Source organism: Danaus plexippus, chromosome 7, assembly GCF_018135715.1.
Source record: "Danaus plexippus chromosome 7, MEX_DaPlex, whole genome shotgun sequence".
NCBI lineage: Eukaryota > Metazoa > Arthropoda > Insecta > Lepidoptera > Nymphalidae > Danaus > Danaus plexippus.
In genome coordinates this window covers 4615997-4630869 of record NC_083541.1, presented here as the reverse complement: position 1 = coordinate 4630869, position 14873 = coordinate 4615997, and the positions used below count along the sequence as shown (strand labels likewise).

The following is a 14873-nucleotide window of genomic DNA, read 5'->3' as shown; positions in this document are numbered from 1 at the left end:
AAAAAAACATTTTAGTACACGTTTAATTCATGATCGCTTCGATTGAAATTTGATATAAACAATACATTATATTAAAATGCACACTGATAAAACCGTAGCATCTAAATCACAGCGGGAGCGTTTTTAAAAACGCTACCGCCTGTGGCTTACGATCTACGTAGATTCACAATAAATGTAAAATATACAGAAAGGTAACAAAGTAAAATACACGCAAAAAAATTCGTTGATTAAAAATGATAACAAAAAACAACAAAAGCTAAAACAATGTAAAAATATTTCAATACTGTCGCGATGTTTGTTGTAAAATTAACTAAACGAAATTGAACCTTAACGGTCAAGGAATAAGGTTCAATGTAATAATGGGTTTATATTATTTCTCGTCTCCGGAAATCTTGTCTATGACGTCCCTTAAGTACTTTATGGCATTTTCTAATATTTGTACTTCGCATTGCTTCAATAGTTTTATGTTTTTCCTGTAAGCAGAAAAGGGTTATTTTGAATACATGCATATATATAACCGTTACTTGTTATAATACTGACACGAACACTATTTTTATGAAAAAAAAAAATGTGAAGGCTTGTTTCGGGTTATTGAACCTTTCTGGATCTACTGATTTTTTTGGGATTTATGGAGAATTGCAGATCAATTCATTGTGACAATGGAATATTTGAATTTTACCAAGTTCTTTTTTTTTATGTCGATCGCTTCCTCATTTCGAGCAACCAATAGAGCTCGGTATCAGGATTTCAAATCTTAAGCTAACATAATAAGTAAAAAATCAATCAACAGTTTAAATGATTGTCACACTCTAGCCATAAATTTTTGTAAATAAATAACTACAGTATAGTTGTCCAGAAAAAAATCATAAAAAACCCGTCACGTCGGATTTGAGAACTGTTTGTTTAGTCAACTGCCTAAAAATATTTTGATAGCAATATTAAAATAGTGTTTGAACACACTTTACGTTCATTTGAATCAATCTCTACTAGTCAAAGTATAAATTAAGTGTCATATTAAATTACTCGAGCGGTGCTAAGAAACGGAGGGTTTCATAAACTAGCGTGCAAACTATTTATTCTCACACCCTTAAGGCGAAGCCACTTATATAAACCCGAACGTTAATATTTTTGTATATATACTTCACTAAGTTAAGGCGAAGCTAATTATGTATAGCCGAAAACTATTTTTTTTTTTTTAAATGAAACTAATATATATTCGGATTATTTCGCGTATTTTATTATTGTTAAAAACTACACACTCCCGACGGTTCAACCGTGATCACGGGCAGATGAAATGGCTTATGATGTCATCTCGTCTGCCGAAACGTCGGGAGTATGTAGTTTTTAAATATAATAAAATACGCGTAGTAATCCGAAAATATTAGTTTCATTTAAATGAATACTCGCGAAAGTCTTTGATCTCATAATATTTTTTATATATTCTTCACTAAATCGCTCTCGGGGTGACTTCTGCCCAAGTGGAGTTCACTCACCTGTGCTCAGACTGGACATCACCCCCACTGTCTTTGTAAGTACCCCTGATGAGGCCGCACCTGGTCAGAAGGTATGTAAAACCTCTTTTATCAATCGACGCCATATCGTATTCGGTTCCTGTCTCAAAAGACAGCAAATCACTAGGGATGCTCTCGGCCGACCACTTCTCTAATTCCTCTGAAAGTTTAATGTAATTATTTGTACAAATATGATAAATAAATAAGTTTTTAAGACTATTTTTTTTCCTGTCTACTTGTTCCGAATATCTGAAACGGCTGGACCAATTTTAAAGACATTTTCATTGACTGATAGCTATAGTAATAGAGCTTACTTTGGGATACTTTAATTTTAGAAATTTTTTGTAACAATACGCAGACGAAGTCGCTTTCTCTACTAGTTATTTATATAATTTATATATCAAATTATAAAATCATTACATCTGATAAATTTATTGTCCTCTTCTTAATAATCAACAATGGTTGTGCAAAATTTCGTTAAAATCGCTTTAATGATTAAGAAAATAGTCAAAAATTTTAAACATCATTATCGAAAAATATAATTAAATCACTATTAATTTTGAATATAGCAAATTAAGAAAAGTGAACAAGTCGAAATATCTTCTATGGATGTTCTTCTTCTTCTATGGGATGTACTAACCTTGGTTCATATTGAAAATCCTTATAAAGGCGAGCAGTTCCACGCTGATGGGACTCGCGCCTTTGTATAACGAGAAGTTTGTGACACCAGACAGGCCGAGCTTATTCAATAGATTGACTTTTCCGTTCCTCAAAGCGTCGTTGGGACTTATACCCAACGCGATAGACAAACTATCGTAATCATTATCCGGATACACAAAACTGTAATATATATACATATGACTTAAATTATATACACATAACTATTACAAATATTATATTCAAATAAAGACATATCTTTTTTAATACCTCTTTGAGTTATATAAATTTTATACACGTAGAGAGGGCCATTAAAGGAATGTAAGACAGTAAAATATGTTACAAGGATATCGTAATATTTTATCCACAATGAATATTAAATTAAACTTCAATATTTTTGTTTTCAAGAGATTGGCAAGTAATATTGAGATTAACAATGAAAATGTTAAGGTCTTTTGGTTAGCTATACGGACTTCCGACTTCACATCTAGTAGTGAAGGGATTGGACAAGTAAAACATAACTTTAGACTCGAGATAATCCAAAAGCTATGACACAAGTCCTATTAAACAAAAAAAGAAAAGAATTCACCAAAAAAAAATCAATCAGGTGCAAAATAAATCAAAAAAAGTGCAGTAACATGTAAAAGTAATGCATTTATTAGTATTTAGGTAAAGTTATTCCAACAAGTGCAAGAATTATAGACACATAATCACCCATTATGCAGGAAGAGGTCCGAGTTCGGTCTCGCTCCGTAAAATATGAATATCTGTTCGTCTCGTCTGTAGTCTTGTAACGCGTAACACTCGCCGCGGTTCAGCTCCAAATTGAAATCGGTCGTTATCTATGGAGATATTATTAGAGGCTTTTTCTTATTACTTCATTAGGCCTGCACTGTCTTGTATGACGTGAAATAAAACTCGGTTTTTTGTTTATTTTTTTTTTTAATAATGAACTATGTTCAGAATCAGTAAATCATATTTTAGACAAAAATTACGATACGGGAATTTTTTGTTTAATGGCTATAATTATATTAATCTCACAAATATTAACGAAAATAATTTGTTATTAGATAAAACGGGTAAAGTTCAAGAAAATTCTCGATCCTAGAAGAAACTTTTTACAGACTGAATCGTAACATTGGCTCTGAAATAACGGTTTATTTTATTACTCTATATATTTGGTTTAGACATACGATGAAGTTAAAAGCGACGAATACGCTTGAATACTAATCTCATTTAATAGTTTTTTATTAGAGCCAAGGCATACAATAAAAAAGACATTCTACACTCGATAATAATTCAATGATTTTCTTTTTAATTATAATATTTAAATAAACATACCTTGCCGTGTTTATGATTGCACATGTCCCAGAGCGGTATGAAAGCGTTCGTCAACGTGAAGGCAGTCCCCTGAACTATGTTGTTCTGGCGGGTCATCACAGTGGACACCGCCCATCTGGGTTTTGATATCACCGTTGTAAATAATAATTATCATTAAAATAAACGATAAAATGCTTGAGACAAATTATCTTTGATATTCATAAAAATTACATTAAAGAAACGAATATAGGTTGAATAATAACGTCTTAGAACTGACTCTCGTGTTTTAACTAAGCCACATCTGTGTTATAGTTTCTCATTGATAGACGATCGGACTGAAAATACGTTAAACTGTCAGTATTGTGGTGCAATCAAAACTCGTGATAGGGCTACACTAGACAGCTAACAATAAACTATTGTTGCTTTCAATACAACACTTTTACTTTTCTCAAGGAAATTTCCATCAACATTATGTTAATAGTTATGTAAATACTTATTATACTATATATTATATTATATTTGCAATACTTAAAAAAAAAACCTTATTTTAATGGAAATAGAGTTAACATTACAATCTCTTCTAATTAAAAAAAGTTTTCAAATGTTACAAGAATATTATACAGAAATCAAAATATATACATCGTGGAATCTGATTAAAATTATGTGTGAGATATTTATAACACTTATGCTTAGTGCAAGTTTGCAATCTAACACTACATACTAAGCGTTTCTTTGCCTACTTTGATGTGAGAAGATTTATTTATCAAAAACTTTTAACGTTCCGTATGTAGTGAATAAAAACTTTTGGTAAGTAATGGTAAGATATTTTGATAAGAATACAATATATAAGAATATAAGACAACAAATATTTTTTTATTGTTTGACTACATTACAAGTGAACGTCGGCGTTTCTTGTAAACAGATAAACTTTAATAGATGCGGTTGAAAGCGAAATTTGCCACTTTATTACTATAATAATAGGAAATTAATTGAAAATTGTTTATAATATAATATTATACGTACTACGTATCTTACGTGAAACTATTAAATATGCGTTTAGTTTAATTTGAAATGTAAATCTCTGCCATAAGCGAAATTTTAATGAATAATTCACTATTTCATATCATGTATTTAATGGTACTATTATAATTTAGAGCAGTTCATGTGGTACAATGTTGCTTCTTTAAAATCTTACATAATTGAAATAAAAGTATTATATTTGATTAAATCAATTGACGTTCTGTAGATCGCACGTGTCATTCTACGTAATGATGTGCTTGAACAACAGTTTTCACTTTTGACGGTTCACATTAAAAACTTACCGGTTTTATTATCTTTTGTGATCAATAATAATAAAGTAATTCGTTAGAAATGAATAATTATAAATAAAATTGTAATGTTCGTCTATGATCTAAAATACTTTACTACATACATATACCAAATACTGGTGCCGAAATATTTTTTTTTTTTACAAATATTGTCTACCCGTCACTTTGTTCCGGCTAATCTCTGTACGGCTGGACCGATTTTCACGTAACTTTAACAGCTAATACAACAGTCAGTAACTTTTTAAATAAAATATTATTATAATAAAATTGCTTCTCATATATTATTCACATGTAACTAAAAACAACCAGCGTAAGTCTTTAAGCCTACAGCGAGGTTAAGAAAAGTAAGAGTGTGTGAAAAGTAAGCAAACAATGACCTGTTACTTTATAGATGAGATCGAGAGACTCATTTAAGATTATAACTTAGCGAATGAAATCTAACAAAGATACTAATAGATAAAATAAACTTAATAATTGAGAAGCATCTAAAAAATAATATATATGTATAGAAATATAGTTTTCGAACGAAATGCTAAAATATTTACATTATTTTTGGACGTAAATTTACGATAATTTTTAAATAATTCATATTGAAAGGAGAAAGTTTTTTTTATGATATTTAAATTTCATATCATATACACTAATAGAGCCTTTCGATCCATTTATTTTATAAATATTTATTTATGTTTATATTACGCTTTAATTTTGCAGATTTATAGCCATTTCCATGCATTAATATTTAAAGAATATTTTATATATGTTTATATAGAGTATTTAAATGTTACGTAATGATTTGTAAAAGTTATCAAAAAAAAGTGAAATATCGAAACTAAGGAGGCTTGAAATTGTGATTATGTGGTTCCCATTAGTGTAGAGAGTGTTGAATAAAAAAACAAATAATTGTTACCGAAGCCGAAAGAAGAAAAACTTATGCTATAATTGGCAAAATTTGTTTAATATCAAATAAAACGAATCACGTACTAGAGCTTTATATCGTCAAAATAAAATGACATGAAAGATAAAAGTGAGAAAACTCGTGACAAAACAAACTGAAAGTGGGACATCTTTTATAAGTAATTAACATTATTTAATTCCAGATACGAGAATGATAATTCATGAGTGAATTCCGCACGGGAGACGGCGCGTGAGGAGATGCCGTTTCACATAATGTGACCGCCTAGTGCTATAGAAGGGAAATCTTTTACAAGATAACATAATACACGCAGAATCAATAATTCTCACTGTCATTTATATATTTTATTGACATCAAAAAATATAATAATATACAAAATAAGCGAACGATATCGAAGAATATAAAGAAAATTGATATCACAATAAAACAATGTCACTCGTACTATACGAATACGAATTGTGTTTGAATGAATGTGTGATGTAATTAAAATATTTTGCTTTCCACTTATTGTTGTTAGACACAAACAAACAGACATGTTGTGTGTATCATTCGATGCTATCATGGTTAGTTTAAACGATATACGAAATAGAAAAGCACATAACAAAGTTCCCACAACAAAGCACGAGACACCACTTCGACACACGACACAGCCGCGCGCAAACGTATCGCGTCACTTTCACGATCAAAAATATATTACAAACAAAAAAAAAGGGGAAAACTGACTAGAAATCTCACATTTTTCTCAACAAAACGGCCATTTATCGAGATTCAACGAGCGTTATCGGTGTGTTTATAAATAAATTATGTTGAATTCATACAACGGACAATAGATTTGCAGCGCGTGTTTGTTTTTCTTTTTCTATCTTCGATTCTCTCGACCGGTGTTCGCAGTGCACACTTTGGACGTGCCAAAGTTCTGTTTGATTGTTTGTGGTGTAATATGGGTGTTATTAAGTTCGCTATGCCTTTACTGAGTACGCTGGCAGCATTAGTGATAATTGTTCACACCGCAGAAGACAACTTCGAACAGAATTACAGGGACCTGAGACCTAGGTCTATGGATGTTGGTGAAACACGTTTAGAAAAGGTTTGTTATAAGGCAGCCAATTAAAATCAAAATATATATTTATGAAAAAATGTTATTTCCCGTTTTTAAACGAATTATAATAATTATAAGGAAACCTGCCACGCAAAGTGCCATGTTGCAGCAAAATTATAAACAAGAAATGAATCAAATGAGTTCCTAGTCAAAAGTAAACAAAAAAACTTACAAAAGAAAACTGTGAACTTGGCTATTGGAGCGTTTGTTTTATTGACGGTGAAATTAAATCCAAACATCTAATAAGTTATAAGAACAAGATATACAACACTTAGATATATACATATATATATATCTAAGTGTTTTTTCCTTCTGAGCTAGACAAACTAAACTATAAAAATTTCATCCATCGAAATATCCCGACTTATCTTAATGAAGAGATATATTATTATAATAGTGAGTTGAATGCCTCAAATAATATTATAGTATTAAATGTAGTCATTAGTGTTAAGAATTAATCGACGTAACACTTTATATCTTCAACTTCTAGAATATCTTATAGTAGTTCGTAGCTAAATCATCGTTCGTTGACTGTAGCCGACGAATTAGTATCAGAAAAATTATTTGAAGTCACCAAAGATATGACGTGAAGAATAAAACAGAATAAAATATATATAAAAAAAATTAATTAACAAATATATCGCTATGAACATCGTGAGTTATGTCACTAATATTTAATTTAACGTTGTATTTTATAAATTTTAACTAAATATATAAAAAAAAAATACGATCAAAGATATAGTATAGAGTGGGATAGTTAGAATAAATTTATTTTAAATTAGAAAATACTTTCGATTTTAACTCAGAAGCAATAAAAAATCATTAATAGCTTTTTAAGTTTTTAATATTATATGAGTCATTAATATTAATTATTTACGATTTCAAACAGCGACTTTGAATCTTACGATGGGTAACCTAATGGGTATAAATATAAAAAAAATCTGTTGAATCGATAAAATCCTACAATAGTTCTTACTGTTAATACAAAAGTATTATTCTTATAGTTAAGTTCATTGCCATATATTGTTTGTTAGGGAACTTTATTACGCTAATAAACTTAGAGACCGGTTTTATATTAATATATGGATTTATAGAAAGCGGAAACACCTATGATCTTGTCTAAAAACAAGTCTGACGACTTAGAAAATCCGGAATTATGTTAAGGAAGTCACTAGACTGGCGGACTGGGGGTATATAATACATTTATATATAAAACACATAAATGTATAGAAAATACTTATCCTACTTCAGTTTTAGCAAAGTTGATGCCGAAAATTTCAAAACGGAAACAAAACCGTGACGAACAAAGCTCTAATAGAAAAGGCACTTGTAACTTATACGGGGATGTTTGATACAATGGGACGTAATGTTATAAATATAATTTTATTTTGCATAAAATTTTACATTATGACAGTATGATGTTGGAAACCGGTCCCCGCTTTCAACTTTCCTTGTACGTTATGACATCTGTTTTGTAATCAGCTTTCATCGTGATATAACTCAATGGTGGACCGTTGATAATAATCAATTATTGATTAGTGATTTGATTCTAAGTTGTCTTTACTTTGAAATAGCTATTGAGTGAGATATCTGTATATTATTATATGTCTATATCGTTAATTTGAATCTTTAAGTAATTCTTCGTTAAATTCACATTAATTTAATTTACAGTAAATATGAAAAAAAAACATATATTTTTTCCGTTTTAATGTGTTTTAAAATATCACAAGATCGTAAAAAACTTTTTTTTTTTGTAAGAATTAGAAAAAGGTATTCAGAGCATGACGTCATCAAGATTGACGATTGCTTACGTAATTATTGTACTTGCCGCATTGTACATATATTAAAAATAAATTTGGTTTTCAAATTTAAATATAAAGTTTTATAAAAACCTCTCATTGAAAATAAAACAATAATATATCATTTACAATTATTTTCAGAAGCGAAATATTTTCCAATGCGTATCTTTATGTCAACTAAAACTATAGACTAAGATTTATAAGTGAGATAAAAACCATGTTTCGTACACGTATTGAACTTTCTTAAGCTGCCTTTATATAAATGCTTCTTTCAAGAGGCTTACATTAATATATAATTTACTATTAATTATATAAACTGTTAACATAAAATTAAAATTGTCATTTACAGCCATTGCGGAACATGCAAGTAGCTCCTATTTTGACCCCATCTCCTCCGATAGCTCAAGATGAAATGTGGGACGAAATAAATCCAGATCAACCCCTAAGACGAAGACGAAGAAAACGCAAAAGGAGGCCATTAACGTCCAATGAAGATGATCTTACATCACAGGAGAGATACATCTATACGGATCCATCGCGACCAAATCGTCAAGAAACCAATGACACGCCGGGAAGGAGACGTAAAAGAATCGGACAACGCGAACCAAATGACAACAAACGATGGAGAGACAGTACAGAAAGAGAAAGGAAGAGAAGGAGAGGACAGAGAAGAAAGAGACCAAACCAAGATGAGTGGCCGGAATTAAGCGAGTTCAATGATTACCGACAGCATGAACGTGAACAAAATAAAGAGGCGGTTGAAGTTATGGAAACCAGAATACCTAACACCAATTATAAAGATTATAGTTTAAACAATGACTACACGAAAATCGAAGAAGTGGAATTAGATAAGAGTGAAAATGAACCACAATTTACTGACCTTTCAGAATTAAATTATGAACAAGAGGCAGATAAGGGCGACGATGAGGCATCTTTATCAGAATTTTCATCAGAAATTGCGATATCTCCTACAGTGACTTCCAATACTAGTATTTTAAAGATAAGGGATAAAATACGAGAGAAGGATCTAAGTAACTATAACAATGTAATTGATGAAAAAGCCAAGGTAAATTATGATTTTATATTTAGCTTTAAGGAAAGCTTTTCCCGTGTCTTATAACTGCATATAAATGTATTCGGTGTAATAAAATAAAAAACCTGATAAGCTCTAATTTCAACAGAACAAGCCATTAATAGACCCTAAGTTTGGATTGACCTTGGAAATAGAAAAAAGCGTATCAAAATTAGTGACATTAAATAAGAGACATTTATTAAGCCAACCTAGATTTATACTACTTCAGGTATTACAAGATATTAAACGAAATCTTGTGACTAACCGATCAATAACCAACGTAGTAGATGATACGTATTTGTGAAGCCATAACAAGATATAAATAAAACTTAAAAATGTGTTTTCTATATTAAAAAAACAATTTTATCATATAAATATTATTTTTCAGGAATATGGCCGTTTGGATCCCAAATCTCTAAAATCTATTTTAAAAAGATCAAAAGGAAAAAGTTTAAGCGAAATTCTACAACAGAATAACCTAACTTTGGCTGATCTGCTACAAGGGAATGTGAGAGCTTTAACGGCACTTAAAAAGGAGGAATCTAATCAAAAATCAAACCAAAATGTGTTGCCGGAAAAAGCATTGGAAATAGACCCGTCGCGGAATATGAAGAGAAACAACGAATACGAAGTAAATGAGAATATCAACTTAGAAACAACAACCTTAATGGATACAAGTAGTACAACAAGTGAAAATAGACCTCAGAATACATTAACAAGACGTGCTGAGTCTGTATTAAGTGAAGACGCAGTTGTATCCGAAGCCCCTAGACGTAATGCTAAGCATTACTTACGACGACGATATCCTGTACGGAAACAAATAAGAATGAGGGCCATGACAAATAACACATTTAAAGGACAATTAAGTAGAGATCTAATAGCGCAATCTGCACTTAAATACAAAAATAACAGAAACGTATCCAGGCCACGAGAATGGAAAGAATATCTACCATCAAGAGTAAAATTAGGGCATATGAAAACACAGCGTAATAACGAAAACGATAATAATACTGACAATATAACAACTATTGTTTACACACCACAAGAAAGTACTACTCCAGAACAATTTGAAACTACCACAGATTCGTCTGATCTCTATGAGGACACAGAAATTCCAATAATTATTGAGATGGGTACTGAGTCTTCCAGTACTCTAATGGATAACATTCAGACTACCACTGAAAGTATTGAAGATGAAGAAACTGAAAACATTATTGTTTCAGAGAAGTCCATAACTTCTTCCACAAAACCAATTCTTAGCACATCGGATCTTAGACGTCAAGTCTTCACTAATAAGCTTAAGAGAAAAAGACAAAAGCAAAGAGTTTCAACTACGGAATATCCAGATGACATAGCGTTGCAACATGTTTTTGGTGAAGCAAATTTCGTATCCGCTTCTGAATTTATAGCCAAAACACAAACAAAAACGACGAATGCCATTGACGATAACGACTTTTCAACATTAGAAGATTTCTTAACCACACAATCTGCTCAAAGTATTACAAACAGACACCAAACTAAAAAACTACCTACCACAAAAATTAACATTGAATCGACAACACCAAGCACATTTACTACTGAAGAAACCGCTAACATGGAAATAGAAGAGATCCTTAATGACAGTCTGAGTAAGTAGTAAAATACAATCTAATATATATATATATATATTCAAACTCTTTAAAATATAAATATTTTTTCAATTTACAGCAAATGCGAGGCTCACCGAGATTTTAAAGGAGAGAAATATGACGCTAAGTGAATTAGTGGCTCATCGAGAACGAGGGTCAAGTCATTTACACTTAGCAGACATATTCCATAACGCATCTAGAGAACCGAATCCGCCGGAACCGTTCCTCACAAAATCACTTATAGAACCTATATCCAAAGAGACATATCCTCTAAGAGCTCTCTTAGAAGCAAATTTACATGATGCCAAAACTACAACATTAGATCCAAATACATCAAACTTAAACATACCAGTCGTCATGGATTTTGGAAATAACGTGAACGAAATTGGAGAAAACATGGGCATTATATCACTATTTAAGAATTTTAGCAAAGTTGACAATACAACTATTAATGATAGTTATGTTATAAACAAAGATGCTTCAATAACAGATGATATTGAAAGAGATGGACGTTCGTTAAATGGAGTCAAGGATTCTGTAACGTGGAATGATCTGATAAAATTAATACAGACAAAACACCAAGAAACTAATGAAGAAACATTAGCTACAGGTAACAGAAATATTTATGTACCTATTATAACATACATAAGTTGTGTTTTAAAATCAATAGGTTTAAAAATATTTATTTCAGATGAGGTTCCAAATCTACCTAAGGAGAATCTAAAGGACACTATTGATGATAGTTCATTAGTCTTTGAGGATTTAGAGAATTTGGAAAAAATCAATAACGAAATTAGCACAGACGAGTTTCTAGAGATTAATCTACATGAAAGAAATCAACCTCCACCAAGACCTCAAGTGGAGATACCCGTTTCCAGTAACACTAGATCTGTGACGGTAGCCACGATAAGTATAACAGGGCTGGCATTGATTTTGTTCTTATTGACTTATGCCGCGTTAAAATGGAAACAGCAAAGCTTAATATTTAATAAGACAAAAACCGCAGAGGACGCGTGTGTCCCTACACCGGTATTTGAAAATAGGAAAACTCAAAAGCTAAACAGCAGTACTAGAAGTAAAAGTCCTATGTTGTCTAGTAATATTTATACCATAGATTCCATCGACCCAAGAGAAGGTAGTGAGTCTCCTGAATACATGTGGGATTCATTAAGGAAACCATATCAGTAACATTATCTGTATAAATCACACTGAATATACTTAATTTAATTTATAACCCCTATATAATAATTTTATTATTGTTGTATCTGTGCATTTTGGCTATTTTTAAAAAGTAGGCATATTCTACATTTCAGTATTAAACGGCATGTGCAATACAAGTCAATTTTATTCTTTATCTTCTTTATTTTTAATATAAATTTGGTTAACAATAAAGTGTTTTTTTTTTTACCTTTACATTGCTTACTTAATATTTTACTTTGATAATTAATTATTAATAAAAATGTATATCTCACCTGTAGTTATCAAATGTGAATATATCTTGTAGATTTTTGAGAACTGGCAAGTCTATTGTGTGAATTTTGTTGTAGAAGTAGGCGTATTGTCTTACAATACTTCTGTACAGTTTTAATGACGACTCAAAAACAGGTGAAGGCTGGAACAAATGATTTATTCATATTTACTCTGGCAATCATAATAATTTATTTTAATTACTGCTAATATATACCCTCAGCTCGGCTAGTTCTTCTGAGTTAAAGTATAGTACTGTGGAATACTTCTCAGGCAGTACATCAATGTATGGCTTCCAGAAAGAGTCTGAAACGAAAATTACCCTATTATAAATAGAAATAAGTGTTCATGATATATAATTATCAATTTTAGTTAAGTTGATATATAAATACTATGGAACATATTAGTATTTCATAATCTGTGAAGTTTTACAAGCATTAATTTAACTGGGTTTTTTTAACAAATAAAATTTAATAGTCTCTTAATTGCTGGCTATTGGACAGCTAATGCTTAAGCCATCATTAAATTCTTATTAAAACTAATCATTAATTGTTTAGTTATTTTTATATAGAACAAAAGGAAAATATTGTCTTTTTAGACTGGAACTTATTTAAAAAAAAAAATGGTTACTGGATTAGTATAGACTTGCTGAATATTTAACTTTTTTGATACATTATTTAATTATATCTTGGAAAATGTGATGCAGCTTATGTTATATGATAATTATGGTGTGACTTACTACTACATGGGATATATGGTAACCTATAATTATTATTTATACTTCTAATAAATAGGCTAGAAGCATGAATTGACGCAATCATGGTATGATAATGCATCCGCTTAGCTATTTGATTAGTTACTAGTTTTTGGTACAAGGTATTTTTATATATATAAAATTGGTTGCCGTAATTTAATATTGAGTGCCATATTAATAGCTACTATATATATCCTATAGCTAAATAAAAACTCGAAAATCACAAACAAGCATGTAATCATGTCACACTTGATTCATAATCATTTGTAAGATTAAGATATGGAGCAAATTTCTTCTGGTCTCTGCGGAACAATCATAATAGTATAAAAAACCAACTCACTGGGATTATTCTTTTCTAAAAGCAAAAACAACGCTAGGGTAACATTTGGCATATTCTGTAAAAGTGGATCTATGTTGATAAATTCTGATAAGTCGGATGCTTTTGGATCTTTCTCACTCATCATAACTTTGCCAGGTACAGTTAATATAAGTGATCCTTCTGAAAAATCTTTGGTCGCCTTTAAACCGAACCCGTAACCATCAAATTCACTTATTTCCACTCCTGAAAATTTATAAAATAGTTTCATTTGAGTGTTATGTTCTAATTTTCTATGTGGATTTGAAAGTATCTAAACATTCACTTTAAATGTCTAAAAAATTAAATCAAGTCACAAGTAAGAATAATGTATAATACCTTCAAATTCAGCTCCATGTTCATGTAACCAACTGACATAGTTTTCTATATATAATTTCCTCTGTCTGTTTGTACTTTTATTTGAAATGGACTCAATATTTATAATTTCTTTGATAATTTTTTCGATTTGTAAATGGTGCTCAAAGCTTTTACCCGTACTTTGAAACGTGCTGGTTAATTTAAGTAATGTATCTACTAAAACTGCTAATTCTTTACGTCTCTGCTGCAAAAATCTATTCCCTTCTTTAACATTTTTCTTCTTGCATGTAAGCTTTGACTGAAGTTTTCGTCCCATGTTTAATATTACTTAGATTAAAAACCACAAATTCTATGTCTTGATATAACTGATTTAAGTTCCAACTGAATAATTCTTAATAGAAAACGTGGGAAAAAGTATAAAACTAAAAATAGCAAAATGTTTGTATGAAAACTGACACTGTAAATTGACATTTGACACAAGGCAGAAAACTGATTTTGACGTTTTATGATATTTACGTTTCTGTTCACATTTGTTAAGATTATGGACATGCATAACGTAAGTTTCATCAACGGTTTAAAATATATACAGATAAAATAAAGATAATATAGAAAAGCAGTGATTTACAATAACTACACACTACTAAGTATTTAA

General features: G+C 30.5%; 2 protein-coding genes across 2 annotated transcripts; one reads left to right on the top strand and one right to left on the bottom strand.

Annotated features, from left to right (window-relative positions):
- Positions 1–5: 5 nt before the first annotated feature.
- LOC116770620 (actin-histidine N-methyltransferase) lies at positions 6–14680 on the bottom strand. Its single transcript, XM_032662165.2, has 9 exons — positions 14243–14680; positions 13889–14110; positions 13012–13100; positions 12800–12939; positions 3510–3624; positions 2883–3010; positions 2152–2351; positions 1494–1671; positions 6–473 (listed from the first exon to the last, which is right to left on the bottom strand). Exons 1-9 carry the CDS (start codon positions 14535–14537, stop codon positions 371–373), a joined length of 1470 nt encoding a protein of 489 aa, XP_032518056.2. The 5' UTR covers positions 14538–14680; the 3' UTR covers positions 6–370.
- Positions 6351–12663, top strand: LOC116770618 (uncharacterized). The gene is made up of 5 exons (XM_061520877.1): positions 6351–6816; positions 8977–9693; positions 10088–11327; positions 11407–11937; positions 12019–12663. Exons 1-5 carry the CDS (start codon positions 6670–6672, stop codon positions 12513–12515), a joined length of 3132 nt encoding a protein of 1043 aa, XP_061376861.1. The 5' UTR covers positions 6351–6669; the 3' UTR covers positions 12516–12663.
- Positions 14681–14873: the final 193 nt, after the last annotated feature.

Excerpts from the sequence above, each read along its gene's own strand:
- LOC116770618 (XM_061520877.1), top strand. The coding sequence starts at position 6,670 with ATGGGTGTTATTAAGTTCGCTATGCCTTTACTGAGTACGCTGGCAGCA. Across the intron at positions 6,817-8,976 it reads GTGAAACACGTTTAGAAAAG|CCATTGCGGAACATGCAAGT; the intron begins GTTTGTTATAAG and ends TGTCATTTACAG. Across the intron at positions 11,938-12,018 it reads TGAAGAAACATTAGCTACAG|ATGAGGTTCCAAATCTACCT; the intron begins GTAACAGAAATA and ends TATTTATTTCAG.
- LOC116770620 (XM_032662165.2), bottom strand. The coding sequence starts at position 14,537 with ATGGGACGAAAACTTCAGTCAAAGCTTACATGCAAGAAGAAAAATGTT. Across the intron at positions 2,352-2,882 it reads GACCTCTTCCTGCATAATGG|TTTTGTGTATCCGGATAATG; the intron begins GTGATTATGTGT and ends TATATATTACAG. Across the intron at positions 474-1,493 it reads GATGTCCAGTCTGAGCACAG|GAAAAACATAAAACTATTGA; the intron begins GTGAGTGAACTC and ends TTCTGCTTACAG.